Source organism: Lineus longissimus, chromosome 6, assembly GCF_910592395.1.
Source record: "Lineus longissimus chromosome 6, tnLinLong1.2, whole genome shotgun sequence".
NCBI lineage: Eukaryota > Metazoa > Nemertea > Pilidiophora > Heteronemertea > Lineidae > Lineus > Lineus longissimus.
In genome coordinates, this window is record NC_088313.1 from 12466131 (window position 1) to 12480059 (window position 13929).

The window sequence follows — 13929 nt, forward strand, 5'->3', positions numbered from 1 at the left end:
AGCAAAAAAACTGAATGCTAGTTCAGAAAAAGGGGGTTTTGTGATCGAATTTTCGGGAGGCGTTTTGATACACATACAAACACACTGCAGTGCAAGCACTGCCGGACGCAATTGTGCATTTGTTTCGGCCCAAACCAAATGAGATATATTCGTAAATAATGACTGCATGCATATTACCAAGGCACTGTAATTTATAACTTAGGGGTTGCCAAGTTATTTGATCAGCTGTGTTGGTGCCATAACGGGGTTTACAGTATATTGATGTTTCAGATGGTGAAATTTGTTACATCTGCGGCGTAACTTGCTGTCGGATAATTTGCCTTGGAAGCAGCAGCAAGTTACGAGAGCGAAAGAAGCAGGAAATCGGGAATTTTCTACCTAAATTGTATCTCCGTCAACTTGTGTTGTGATCAAATAAGGAAAGGAACATGCGCAGTTCATTTGTGTGTTATTGTCCGATCATTTGGTAACTTGCTGAGTCTTAATTTGGATGGTTTTGACAGTGTCGGAAAAGCCCACGGAAATGAGTGGCTATTAATACTCGTCCCTAGGATTTATGTGTACAGCAGAGGGTGTACTCGGTGTCTTGCACGGATTTCTTATTACCTCGTCCCCAGGACGGCAACTCATTTGGGATATTGGTAGCTGATGTAACAAGTTTGGTCCAGTTAGTTTTTGATGATACGGATTTTAATTAGGACTGCAGTTTCTTCATTTCCGTTCGTGACATTATAAATATGATGAGCATAGCAACATAGGATTTTGCTGCAATGATCAACGTTAATAGGTTTGTGTGAGTTTTAAAGGGACACTGGTGATATTTGACAATTTGGGATTTGCTTAAGGCATACATAAATTTTGAATATGGCAGATCAGCATGGTATTGGGAACCAGTCTTTGAGGCCTAGGAACAGGAGGCCTAGCTCGTTACTCGATTGGGATGCGATCGCTGCGGAGAAATGTGTGTCCTTTAAAAGATCATTGGGTCAATTATCAGCAATAGTGTTGAGGAAGGTTGGTAAATTGGAGGGAGGGCTCACAGAAATGTCCGTAGAGGAAATTGAGGATGCTGAGGAGGACATCTGTTCATCGTCGGAGAAATACAGGAAACAGCTGGATAATTTTAGTGCTGTGGCGTTACAGCCCGAGGCACGCGTCGCATGGGACAGATATTATGAAATAGGACGACAGGTAAAGCCTATTTTGGAAGTGGCAAGGAATCAAATTAGTTACCTGGCTCAAATGCAGGGCATGGATAGTTCTAACGTCGCTAATGGGATGGCGCCACTGTCGGATGATACTCATAGCAGTGGAGTTTTGCATAAAGCTCAGAATTGTGAATCTCAGGGGACCACTGCTCAGAAACAGGATAGATGTAATTTAGAAAATGAGATTCACGTTATGGAAGAGGAATGCAAGAAGCTGGGATTACTTTTGGAGTATGAGATGGGAAAACGCCAGGCTGGTATAAAGGGAGCACAGCAGTCTGTTATAACCAAGGAGATTGGTGATAATATACATGTAGCAAACAGCAGAGTACCGGTACGCAAAATTGCACGGCACACAGTGCATAGTCAAAATGAAGTAAGCCCTGGGATGGGGCTCAACCCGGATGCAGTGAGGTTCACACCCATGGGATCAGGAGCTATTGGCAATTCGCCAGGAGTGATTAGATTAAAGCCTGAACCGGGAGTCAGTGGTAGGCCTATAGATAAGGAAAGCGACACTAAAAAATGTTACGACCAGTCAAGGCCAATGATACAGGAGGAAACCTACACAGGATTGTATCAGGATATAAACCATCAGAATTACGAATCCGTTCAGTATTTACTGGACTGCGCGAGCCAAGCACAGTACTCAGGCCGGGTAAATGGTGAAGGCAGATTTCAAAGGGGAAATCAAGTTCACAGTGCAGGTCTTAGCTACACAGATCGAGGTGACTATATGGATCATGGACATAGGAGCAGTGCCGTACATCAGGACCTATGCTACAGAGATCGGATGGCAAGAGACATTTGTAATACCGGTATTAAGCCAATGTGTGCATACACTAGTTCCATGACAAACTATCAGCCCCAAGCCGAAATGGAAGTTAGTCAAATCCCTTCAAATGTTGTGCATCATAGCAGTGATGATAGCAGGCAACACTATCATGGCAGGGGGCAAGAGCATTTTCCAGCTGCAGGGACACAAGTTGATTACCATCAAGGAAGAGCAGGGGCGGGTCAAATGCCTCGAAACTCATATCAAGTACAACCGGGTGCAGGGTCAATGGAGCTCAACCCAGCTGGTCTTAGTCAAGTCGATCATCAGCTTCCTGATGGGGGGAGGTGCCAGGGCGCATCGAGTGACGCAACATTAGCATTAGTATTGGAGAAATTAGCGCTTCAGACTGAGTTGCCTACTCCTCCACCTATGTCTTTTGATGGTACTCCTTCAGAATACACCAAGTTTCGTAGATCCTTTGATTTGAGAGTTGGGACTAAGCCTTTTACAGATAGCTTCAAACTGTCACAGTTGCTGATGCTCACAACGGGAGATGCACATAAGGCAATTCTGCATTTCGACGGGACCAAGGATGGTTATACTCAAGCGTTAAACGTATTGAAAGACAGATTTGGTAGACCATATCAGATTGTGAAATCTTGCATCGAGAGAATCACTAGTGGCAAGAGGATTACCCAGCAGGATAGCAAAGGATTGCTTGAATTCTCTGACCAGTTGAATGCTGCGTATAAGACTCTGTCGGATCTTGATCTGCTGAGGGAAGCCGACACTCAGGCGACGCTAAGGGCTGTGTTCGATCGTTTGCCAGCAGGAGTACAAGCCAGATGGGTGAAAGAGGTGTCGAGGTTAGAAGATCAGGATAGATTTCCACACTTGTTTGATATGGTCGACTTCGTAAAGCGCCAGGCCAAGGTTGTGAACCATGTAGTGTTTGAGGTGAAATCAGCATCGTATTCTACCAGTAGTTCATTTGCCACGAAGAAAGATAAGTCTAAGCAGACAGCCTTAGCACCCAATCCGCAGATCAAGGTTACGACTCTGTCTACACAAGCTGCTAGCGAGGACAACCAGCAGAAGCAGGATAGCACTAAGCCACAGTGCCGATTTTGCAAAAGGGGTCATTTCATCGGGGACTGCTTCAAGTTCAAGAAAGAGGATCCTCAGGCTAGGAGAAAATTTGCACGGGCAAATCTTTTGTGCTATGGATGTCTTGGAAAGCACAGGATCAAAGACTGTAGGAGGAAGAAGCCATGTGAGACCTGTGGTGGTGACCACCACTCACTGTTACACAATGACAAACGCAAGGAGGGATTGCCTGGAGGGTCTTGGTCAACACCTGCTGTGGATAAGGACAGAGAAAGGAGTCAGACAGGTTCCACTTCCCAGACGGTTGGGGCCATGTCAACATCTAGGCCAGGTCATGGGGATGTTTTACTGAAGGTTGTGCCAGTGCGGGTGCTAGCAGAAAATGGAAGGTCAGCCACAACATTAGGACTGCTAGACACGGGTTCGAGCACTACACTGATAACAAAAAAATTGGCAAAGATATTGGAGTTGAAGGGGAAACAGGAATCAATTCTGGTGAATACAGTTCTTGTCCAAGGACAACCCAAAGATGTCACAGTGTGTACATGTAGTTTACAGCCTATTGATAGAGACCAGCCTGTCATCCCAGTAGCAAAGGCATATGTTGTTGGTGAACTGCACATTGATAGTCGGCATCATCGAGAAGCCATGGACTTGGCTGCATATGATCATCTCAAGGGGATTCAACCTGCTGCGAAGGTCGACATTGATGCAGTATCGGTGCTCATCGGTGAGAGTGTGCCTATAGCACATGCCGTATTGGAAAGCTGCTATGGTAAAGACCCTAACAATCAGCCGTATGCTGTTAGGACTCCACTTGGATGGTGTGTGGCTGGCCCAATACAAGATGGTGCAACCTCAGAAGTGGATGTCAACCACATCGTTACACACCAAGGTGCAACTTCAGAAACCCGGAGTACAGGCGAAGATGCCAACCTAAGAAAAGCGGTTGAGAAGTTATGGGAAGTGGAGAAGCATGGATTTGAGGATAGCAATGTAAAGATGATGTCAGTTGGTGATCGCCGTTGTTTGGCTTTGTTGGAGAATACAACCCATCAAACAGAAGGAGGCTACTATGAGAGTGGACTACTCTGGAAGAGTAGCAACCCAGAGCTTCCAGATAACAAGCTAATGGCAGAGAAACGATTGGCCAGCCTGAAAAGACGCTTTGACAAGGATCCAGAGTATGCTGTGATGTACCAACAAGCGATGGATGCGAATTTTCAAGAGGGGTATGCAAGGGTTCTTACACCGGAGGAGGCAGATTCTTCAAATGGCAAAGTATGGTATTTGCCACACCACGGGGTGAAGAATGTGAACAAACCCGGACGTGTAAGAGTAGTATTTGATGCTGCAGCTGAGTTCAAGAACACCTCACTTAACAAGGAATTGGGGCAGGTACCCGACCTCAACAATAATCTTTTGGGCGTGCTCATGAGGTTCAGGGAGCACAAGGTGGCTGTTACAGCAGACATCAAAGCCATGTTTTCCCAGTTTAAGGTATCGAGAGCAGACTGTGAGGCGTTGCGGTTTCTGTGGTGGCGAGATGGACTTGAAAGGGACCCAGCTGTTTGTCAATTTAAGAGGCGCATCTTTGGTGCTACAGATAGTCCCTGTGCATGCACGTTTGGACTGAGAAAATGTGCTGAGGATCATGGCAGGAAGTACGATCCAGGTGTAGCAGCAGCAGTATGTCGAAGTTTCTATGTTGATGATTTCCTGAAGAGTGTCGCTAAGGTCGGAGTTGCAATCTTGCTATCGCTAGGCCTGATTGCACTGTTAGCTGAAGGAAGGATGCAGTTGACAAAGTTTGTGTCAAATTCCACTGAGGTCCTAAAAGCCTTGCCTGGAGAAGTACGTGCTACCGGATCTGTAGACCTCGACCTGGATACACCAACAGTAGAAAGACCACTTGGAGTCAAATGGAACGTGGAGGAAGATAGCATTGGATTACAGGTCTCGGGGCTAGAGAAAAGTGGAGTCCAGAGTAACACTAGAAGGGAGTGTCTTGCTGCAGATAGCGCCATCTATGATCCAATGGGTATGGTTGGACCGGTGACCCTGGTGGCCAAACGGATCCTACAACTGAGTTGCAAGTATGGATGGGATGAGCAACTTCCGGAAAATCTGTTGGCAGCATGGGAGACTTGGAAGAAGGATTTGCCTGGTTTACGGAGCGTCGCTATACCACGTTGGTATTTCACAGCTGAGACAAAGGGCAGGATACAGTTACATCATTTTTGCGATGCAAGTGAGACCGGTTATGGAAGTGTGGCATACCTGAGAAAAATATATGATGACGGGAGAATAGAGTGTGCCTTCCTGATTGCGAAGTCGAGAACAGCTCCTGCTAAGTTTGTATCAGTACCACGCCTTGAGCTACAGGCCGCTGTCATTGCTGTCAGAGTGGATGGACTGGTACGCCGCGAGTTGGATCTATTGGTGGAGGACACATATTTTTGGACGGACTCCAAAATCACGTTGCAGTATATCAGGAGTGAAGATCGCCGGTTCAAGACTTACGTTGCCAACAGGGTTGGTGAAATTCGTGATGGGTCAAAAATAGATCAGTGGCAGCACAATCCTGGATGCATGAATCCAGCAGACTTAGCATCGAGAGGACAGTCAGTCAAGAGCTTTCTCAAAGCAAGCCACTGGTTTAGAGGACCAGAATTTCTCTGGGGATCAGAGGAGAACTGGCCAAATGCAGAAGTTCCGCCACTGCCCAATGAAGACCCTGGGATCAAGGAAGAAAGAATAATTGGAGCTATTGGTGTAGAGGAGAAGCCAGTTGTATCAAAGCTACTGGAAAGGTATTCGAACTGGACTCGATTGGTGAGAGCTGTTGTCATTTTGAGGAAGTTCTGCAGCTATCTACGGGACAAGTCATCAGTTGAACGGAAGATTGTAGCAGATGACATGAAGGAAGCTACATTAGTCATTGTCAAGTCAGTTCAGAAAGCTGAGTTTCAGGAAGACATAGAGAGTCTCGAGAATATTGGCCGTGTCAAGACCAAGAGCAAGCTGAAATGTTTGAGCCCTGTACTGATTGATGGCCTGTTACGAGTGGGAGGACGGATCGCCGGAGCCCCAGTGTCGTTCGATTGTGCTTATCCTATGATTTTGTCTAAGCACCATCACGTCTCAAATTTGCTGATTGAGCATTTCCACTTGGCAACCAAACATGCTGGTCAAGAACATGTGTTGGCAAAAATGCGAGAGAGTTTTTGGATTCCGCAGGCCAGGTTTGCAGTACGAAGGATACTAAAAAAATGCATCGGATGCAGGAAGAGATTGGCTCAGAGGATGACCCAGAGGATGGCAAACTTGCCAGATATGCGATTGATTGCGTATGATCCACCCTTTACGAGGACAGGAGTTGATTATTATGGGCCAATGTTAGTTAAGCGTGGAAGATCGACGGTCAAGAGATGGGGAGTATTGTTCGAGTGCATGAACGTGAGGGCAGTACATCTCGAAATAGCAGAGTCAATGGACACCAGTTCATTTGTGAATGCCCTGCGGAGATTTATTGGACGCAGAGGATGCCCCTCAGACATGTGGTCTGACAATGGAACCAATTTTGTCGGTGGAGAGAGAGAATTGCGAGAGGCAATGGAACAGTGGAATCAAGGGCAGATTGAAGCTGAGCTGAGTCAGAAAGGGATTAGATGGCATTTCCAGCCACCTGGTGCACCACACATGTCTGGAGTGTGGGAGAGACTGGTACGGTCAACAAAGCGGACTTTGAAGGCTATCCTGGGAGAAGGCCTAGTATCAGACGAAACTCTTCACACCGCTCATGTTGAGGCTCAAGCCATACTTAATAGTAGGCCTCTCTGTAAGGCGAGCGAAGACCCTAAGGATGAAGAAGCACTCACTCCTGGTCATTTTCTATTGCAGAGGAGGGCCATTCGGCTACCGCCAGGGAAATTTGTTGAGAACGATCAGTATCACAGGAGCAAATGGAGACATGCTCAGGTGCTCGCTGATCATTTCTGGAAGAGATTCCTCAAGGAGTATTTGACACTCTTGCATGAAAGAACAAAGTGGCAGTTGGAGCAACGGAATGTCAGGGTTGGAGATTTGGTCCTCATTTCGGATGACGACAGGCCAAGAGGACAATGGCCAATGGCAATCGTCACTCAGACATTTCCGGGAGCTGATGGCTGCGTGAGAGTGGTAGAAGTAAGAAAGGGAGGAGGAGCATTGTACAAGCGCCCAGTTCACAGATTATGTCTCCTTGAAGAAATCAGTAAAGTGGAATCTTGGGATTGTTGCTCAAGTTCCACCTTATATATTTAACATTTGGAATCTTTGGATTGTTTTGCCAGAGTTCCAGTTTCACGTAGATGCACTAAGTATGCTGATAATGAGACATTCCGATTATCATGATTATGAGACATTTAGAAATGTTCGCGTCGTTCCATAGAGGATGGTTGATTGGGACTTATGCGTGATTGTGTTCGTTGATTTGGACAATAATCAGTGGTTATTAGTACGATATAGTGGATTTAGTAATTCGTGTTGTATTTGCGATGTGTTTAAAAAAAAAAGGTGAATCATAATGATTTTGGACTTTCCGTGTCATTGTGAATGTGGACACTTTGAGCGGCCGCGGTAATTTCGATGATTTTCTTTAGTATAGAGCATAAGCCTAAATGCACAAGATTTTGTGCTACATGTGTGTGCGTGCGATATTCTTAAGTAATCTTAGTATAAGATAGGACACTTGGAATCGTGTGGACTGAATTCTTTGGACTGTTCTGTGGGTTATGGCACGTGTTTGTTTGGATGGTTCCTCGTTTTCTTCGACTCGCCATCGGGGGGAGTATGTTGGTGCCATAACGGGGTTTACAGTATATTGATGTTTCAGATGGTGAAATTTGTTACATCTGCGGCGTAACTTGCTGTCGGATAATTTGCCTTGGAAGCAGCAGCAAGTTACGAGAGCGAAAGAAGCAGGAAATCGGGAATTTTCTACCTAAATTGTATCTCCGTCAACTTGTGTTGTGATTAAATAAGGAAAGGAACATGCGCAGTTCATTTGTGTGTTATTGTCCGATCAAGCTGCTTGGCTATGTTTTGGTCCTAAAACACTGTTTTGGTAGGGTTTTTTTCCACCGACAGTGACGGTCACGTGATCTCGCACACTCCATGGTGTATGGGGTGCTGATCAGGTATCTAATAGTAAGGGGCTGCACATCATATAAAAATGGGTCTTTCGGATTGTATTTCTAGTATAGTTTTGTGCAACAATGCCAAGGCAGAAATACAGACAGCCGGAGGTCGCTGGAGAGTCCGATAGTGAGGAGGAGGATAGACGAGTGGTGTTGCTTAAGGAGCCGGAGAGCCCAGCGGACGACGAGTGCTTCGTAGAAGCCCAACAGACTAGGGGCATCCTAGTGTTTGGTGATTCCCTTCTGCGGAAGTGTGAGACAACGTTACAACACCACGAGGCGGTGGTAAAGTTTAGTGTCCACCCAGGGGGAAAGATCAGGGACATATGCAGCAACATACAGCGCTACCTCGAGCATCGACCTGGCCCGTTTATTATAGTCGTTTGTGTGGGATCGAATGACATCTTTCCGCGAAGAGATTACAGACAGCCACCACCCTGTCCTTACCTTAGCCAAACCCAGATCAACCACCACTCGCAGCGAGTTCTCACCCCGTATGAACGACAAAAAGAACATCTTTTGACCTGCATTAAGGCGCATGACTGCTCAAATGTGCTAATCTTTTGCACTTTTCCGCCCAGGCTAAATTTACATGCCGCTGATGTCGATGTTTTCCATAAAAAAATCAGCACATCAGGCGTGATAATTTCAATCAAGGCACACCAACAGTTGACATCAAGAGCAGGGTGTCGCGGTATCGAGTCATCAGGGGCCTGGAATTCTTTCAGTGGGCACGCGTCCAACGCTTGGACCCGGACGGGATCCATCCCACCCAGGAGACCGCCGAACACTGGAGATACTTCGAACCACGGTCCCTCTGTGTTAAGATGTTGTTGTATGTGATCCTTTAGTTACACAAGGGGTTTCCTGTGTACTAAAAGTAAACAAAAAAACAAAAAAACCTGTCCACTTATGTTCATTAGTTGCTGCATCTATTTCTAAAAAACAGACATGGCAGCGGCACGCCCGAAACTCAATGTTTTTTCAGGGGAGTCCTCCGAGGATTTTGCGATGTGGTTTAAGAGGTATGAACTCTTTCACCCCCCTGTACCAAACGATGCGGCCGTTGCGGTTCAGAGACGTCATCAGACGTTGCCTCTATTTCTAACTGGCCGCCAGGAGTTTATGACCCTGGTTCGTAAGTCTGATGAGGCAATCTCAGCATTCGAACTAAGGGTAATACGTAAGGCGGCCACGGCTTTTGCGGATTTTCCCCAAGTCCAGAGGGATCTCCTGTGTAAGGAGCAATTTATGAGAGGGGTCGGAGAGGCAGAACTCCAACTGCACCTCCTTACACAGAACACGGCCACACTCAGAGGCGCTGTCCAGCTGGCGGAGCAGTACCTCCAGGTCCGTAAGGTCGGCCTTCCCCAACCGGCGCCTAAGGCCGCCGTTTGCCGAGTACGAGACCAAGAGGATGAAGGGGTTCCCTCTCCTCAAGGACAAATTGGCGAGATGGATGCCCTACGCCAGGACATAAAGAAGTTAACCGAACAAGTTCAGAGTATGATGCTGCAGCAGCAAGGACATGGACGTGGCGGTGCACAAGGCAGCCAAGGTAGTCGTCGGGGCAGAGGTGGTCGAGGACAGGATCGGCAGACACAGGGAAGGCAGCCCGACCACCACGACTACGGTTCGCATGATCGTAGATACCATGACGACGGCAACTCAAGAAGTACAGGAGCTCAGGCAAGGGGTTCCCTGCCTGTACTCAACCCAATGGGCAGTATAATGACCGCTTCAACAGACACTGCTATAACTGTGGCCAGTACGGCCATAGGAGTGCTGACTGCTGGCAACCCCGGCAGTCGGAAAACTAATCTGTGCTGCTGATGAGGGTCGGTCGGCAGCCCGGCATACCAAAAAGACTCAATAAATCATCCCCAGGGTTTTAGTGAGTGTTGGAGATCGGCAAGTCCTCGTGTTGTTCGACACAGGTGCTGACATCTCACTTATGCTTGACGACGTATGGAGCTTGTATCCCCCAGATGAGGGAGGGCCATTGGTCCCACGGTCAACAGCGATCTGTTCCGTGTCTGGAGACATGTTACCCGTTCAAGGACTGTCTAAAGTCCCAGTCACCCTAGGAGCCCTACGGTTACAACTCTCTTTTCGAGTGGTGAGAGGCATCGATAGCCCTATCATTTTGGGATGGGACTTCATGCTTGAGTATGCCGTGACTGTGAACACTCAGAGAAAGGAGGTCACCATCCGGGGTGTCCCTTTCCCACTGCTTGAAGCGGCAATATTGCCAAATGTCATCACGGCTGGAGCCCTCAAGTCAACAACGATCCCGGGAAGGACTGAGGTGATCATCCCAGCCTATTTGCCGTATGGCCCCGGATTTCCAAATTTGAGCTATGAGGGTATTCTAGAACCGAACAACCCGCCAGGATTGGTCGTCTCGTGGATAGCAGCGACAGTGGAAAACGACCTGATACCTGTTCGTATTATGAATCCGGAGTTCGAGCCTTTAGAAATCGCCAAAGGGATTTGCCTTGGAGATTGGCTGGAGACCAAGCCAATGTGGTGCGACGAACGTATGAGCTCATGGAGGAATTCCAGCTCGAAGAGCGAGAAGAAAGAGCTGAGGCAGTCGACAGTGAAGGGGTTCCCTCCGTCGATCTGTCTGGTTGCAAGCTCAAGAAGGGGCAAATGCCACGTGTGAAAACCCTGCTGAAGAAATATAACAACGTATTCAGCAAGACTCCAAATGACAGAGGCCTCAAGGACCTGGTGGAGCACCGTATCGATACGGGAGACGCACGGCCAATTAAACAAGCAGCTCGTCGACAACCCTTCAACGTGAGAGACGAGATGGAGGAGCAATGTGGCCGCCGTTTTCCGTTTCATCTAAAAAGTGTTCCAGTCATTTGTTTTATAGGCTAAGTGTTACAGCCGGATGCGAATTTCTGGCGGATCAGAAAATTTTCAATAAAAAGAAGCCGAAATTCGTGTTACGAGCACCAAAGAATCCCTGTCAACGCACGGCCAGAATATGTAGACGAATAAGATGATTAAATCCAGTTAGTTTATGATGTTGTTATTTGTCTGATATTTCTGGACCGACCCCAACATTACTCTACAGTATGTCCGTAGCAGGGAAAGAAGGTTCAAGACATACGTGGCCAATCGCGTGAATGAGATACGCGACTCGTCAACGCCTGAGCTGTGGCACCATGTGCCAGGGAAACTTAACCCGGCAGACCTGGCCTCTCGAGGCCAATCAGTCAAGAGCTTCAAGAAGAGTGAACAGTGGTTCCGAGGGCCAGATTTCTTATGGCAAGCAGAGGGCTGCTGGCCCAACGCAGAAGTATCAGCTCTACCAGAAGATGATCCTGAGATAAAGCAGAAGAAGCTAGTCGGAGTGATTGCTGTTGGAGAAAGACCCCCAGTAGTAAATGGCAGACCTCTGGTTGACCGTCTGATTCATCGATACTTTTCATGGAACAAGCTGTTGCGACTAGTTGCCATACTGAGGAAGTTTGTTGGGTACCTTAAAGACAAGTCCAACGTGCGCAGAGAGATTACAACAGAAGAGCTGAAGGGTGCTGAGCTAGCAGTCATCAAGTATGTGCAAGGGTCTGAGTATGCTGAGGAAATCGCAGACTTGCAGAGGTGCGGAAGAGTGAAAAACACTAGCCCATTGAAGAAGCTGAGACCTGTGTTGATCGACGGGATATTGAGAGTAGGAGGTCGACTTGCTCTTGCTCCAATATCAGAGGACAGCAAACACCCGATTATTCTACCGAAGACTAACCGTGTTGCAGAAATGTTGGTCCTCCACTTCCATCAGGACACTGCCCATGCGGGCCAAGAGCATGTGTTAGCGAGACTGCATGAGCGATTTTGGATTCCGAAGATCAGGTCCAAGGTCAGGTCAATGTTGCGGTCGTGCATTGGATGCCCGAAGAGACATGCTAAGAAGATGATCCAAGTGATGGCTAAACTACCTGATTTTCGACTTGCAGTTTATGACCCGCCATTCACAAGAACTGGTACTGATTACTTTGGCCCTATGCTTGTCAAACGTGGGAGGTCACAGGTGAAGAGGTGGGGTGTGTTGTTTACTTGTCTCAACACTCGGGCTGTGCATCTAGAAGTTGCTGAATCTCTCGATACTAGCTCATTCCTGAACGCCCTTAGACGTTTTACTGGCCGGCGAGGACAGCCTTCAGACATTTGGTCAGATAACGGCACCAATTTTGTTGGGAGACAACGGGAACTGAAGGAAGCTTTAGCAGAATGGAATCAGCATCAGATAGACCGAGAGCTGTTGCAGAAGGGGATTCGATGGCACTTCCAGCCACCAGTAGCACCATATCACCCCGGTGTGTGGGAGTGCTTGGTGCGGTCAGTGAAACTTGCCCTTACCGCCATCCTTGGGCAGAGTTTGGTCGTGGATGAAGTCCTGCATACAGCGCTAGTTGAAGTCGAGGCAACTCTGAATAGCCGACCGCTTTGCAAATCAAGTGAGGATCCAAGTGACGATGAGGTCCCGACTCCTAATCATTTTCTCATGCAAAGACGAGCTGTTGCGTTACCTCCAGGAGAGTTTCACGACACTGACCAGCTGCACAGGAAAAGGTGGAGGCAGTCGCAAATTTTAGCCAACCATTTTTGGAAGAGGTTCATCAAAGAATACCTGGCGACCTTGCAAGAAAGGTCCATGTGGCAGTTTGAGCAGCGTAACCTGAAGGTCAGGGACTTGGTATTGGTAGCCGATGACGACAAGACCAGGGGCCACTGGCCAATGGGATTAGTGTCTGCTGTCTTTCCTGGAGATGATGGGTCTGTCCGAGTCGTAGAGGTCAAGAGAGGAGAAAACCATCTCAAACGTCCTGTGCACAAGCTGTGCCTTCTCGAGGAGAGTGACTGAGCGGAGCTGTTCATGGATTAGAGTCTGTAACAGCTCGACAACTCGCGTTGGTGAGAGGGAGTTTGCATCAAGGAGAATCTATAGTATACGAGGATTATTGAGTTAATATCGTGGATAACGTACGAGGATTATAGAACAATCTTGTTGTCGCTATATAGACAAATACGAGGATAATTGGATTATAGTTACCAAAATGCTTTTGTTGTGCGCGATTCATAGTGGAGTACATAACTTGATACGTGATTTGAAATACGCGATCCGCGGTTCTTCATAGTTATCTTTGGACAAGTTAGTTTTGTGTGCGCGCGTGTGTTTAATAGTTCTTAGTTTCCGTATTATTACTTGAAGTTGAACATTATGTGAATTGGACTGGCATTGGGCATTAGTGATAGACCTACTGAACGGCTTTTAAGTGTATGGTTCGACCTTTGAGCTTTGGTCTCTCATGGGGGGAGTATGTGGCCGCCGTTTTCCGTTTCATCTAAAAAGTGTTACAGCCGGATGCGAATTTCTGGCGGATCAGAAAATTTCCAATAAAATGAAGCCGAAATTCGTCTTACGAGCACCAAAGAATCCCTGTCAACACACGGCCAGAATATGTAGACGAAGAAGATGATTAAATCCAGTTAGTTTATGATGTTGTTATTTGTCTGATCCCACAAGCAAGTTGGATGCTTAAGGATGGGGTCGTGGCGCCCTGCTCCGGCCCATGGTCGTCCCCAGTGGTCCTGGTGAGGAAGAAGTCAGGAGCGTTTCGGTTCTGTGTTGATTACAGAA

The 13929-nt window shown here is 47.3% G+C and overlaps 2 protein-coding genes across 2 annotated transcripts; both read left to right on the forward strand.

Annotated features, from left to right (window-relative positions):
• Positions 1 to 864: 864 nt before the first annotated feature.
• Positions 865 to 7398, forward strand: LOC135489980 (uncharacterized). Its single transcript, XM_064775620.1, has one exon. It carries the CDS (start codon positions 865 to 867, stop codon positions 7396 to 7398), a length of 6534 nt encoding a protein of 2177 aa, XP_064631690.1.
• Positions 7399 to 10823: 3425 nt separating this feature from the next.
• On the forward strand, positions 10824 to 13152 carry LOC135489981 (uncharacterized). The gene is made up of 2 exons (XM_064775621.1): positions 10824 to 11078; positions 11362 to 13152. The coding sequence occupies exons 1-2, from the start codon at positions 10824 to 10826 to the stop codon at positions 13150 to 13152; spliced, it is 2046 nt and encodes a 681-aa protein (XP_064631691.1).
• Positions 13153 to 13929: the final 777 nt, after the last annotated feature.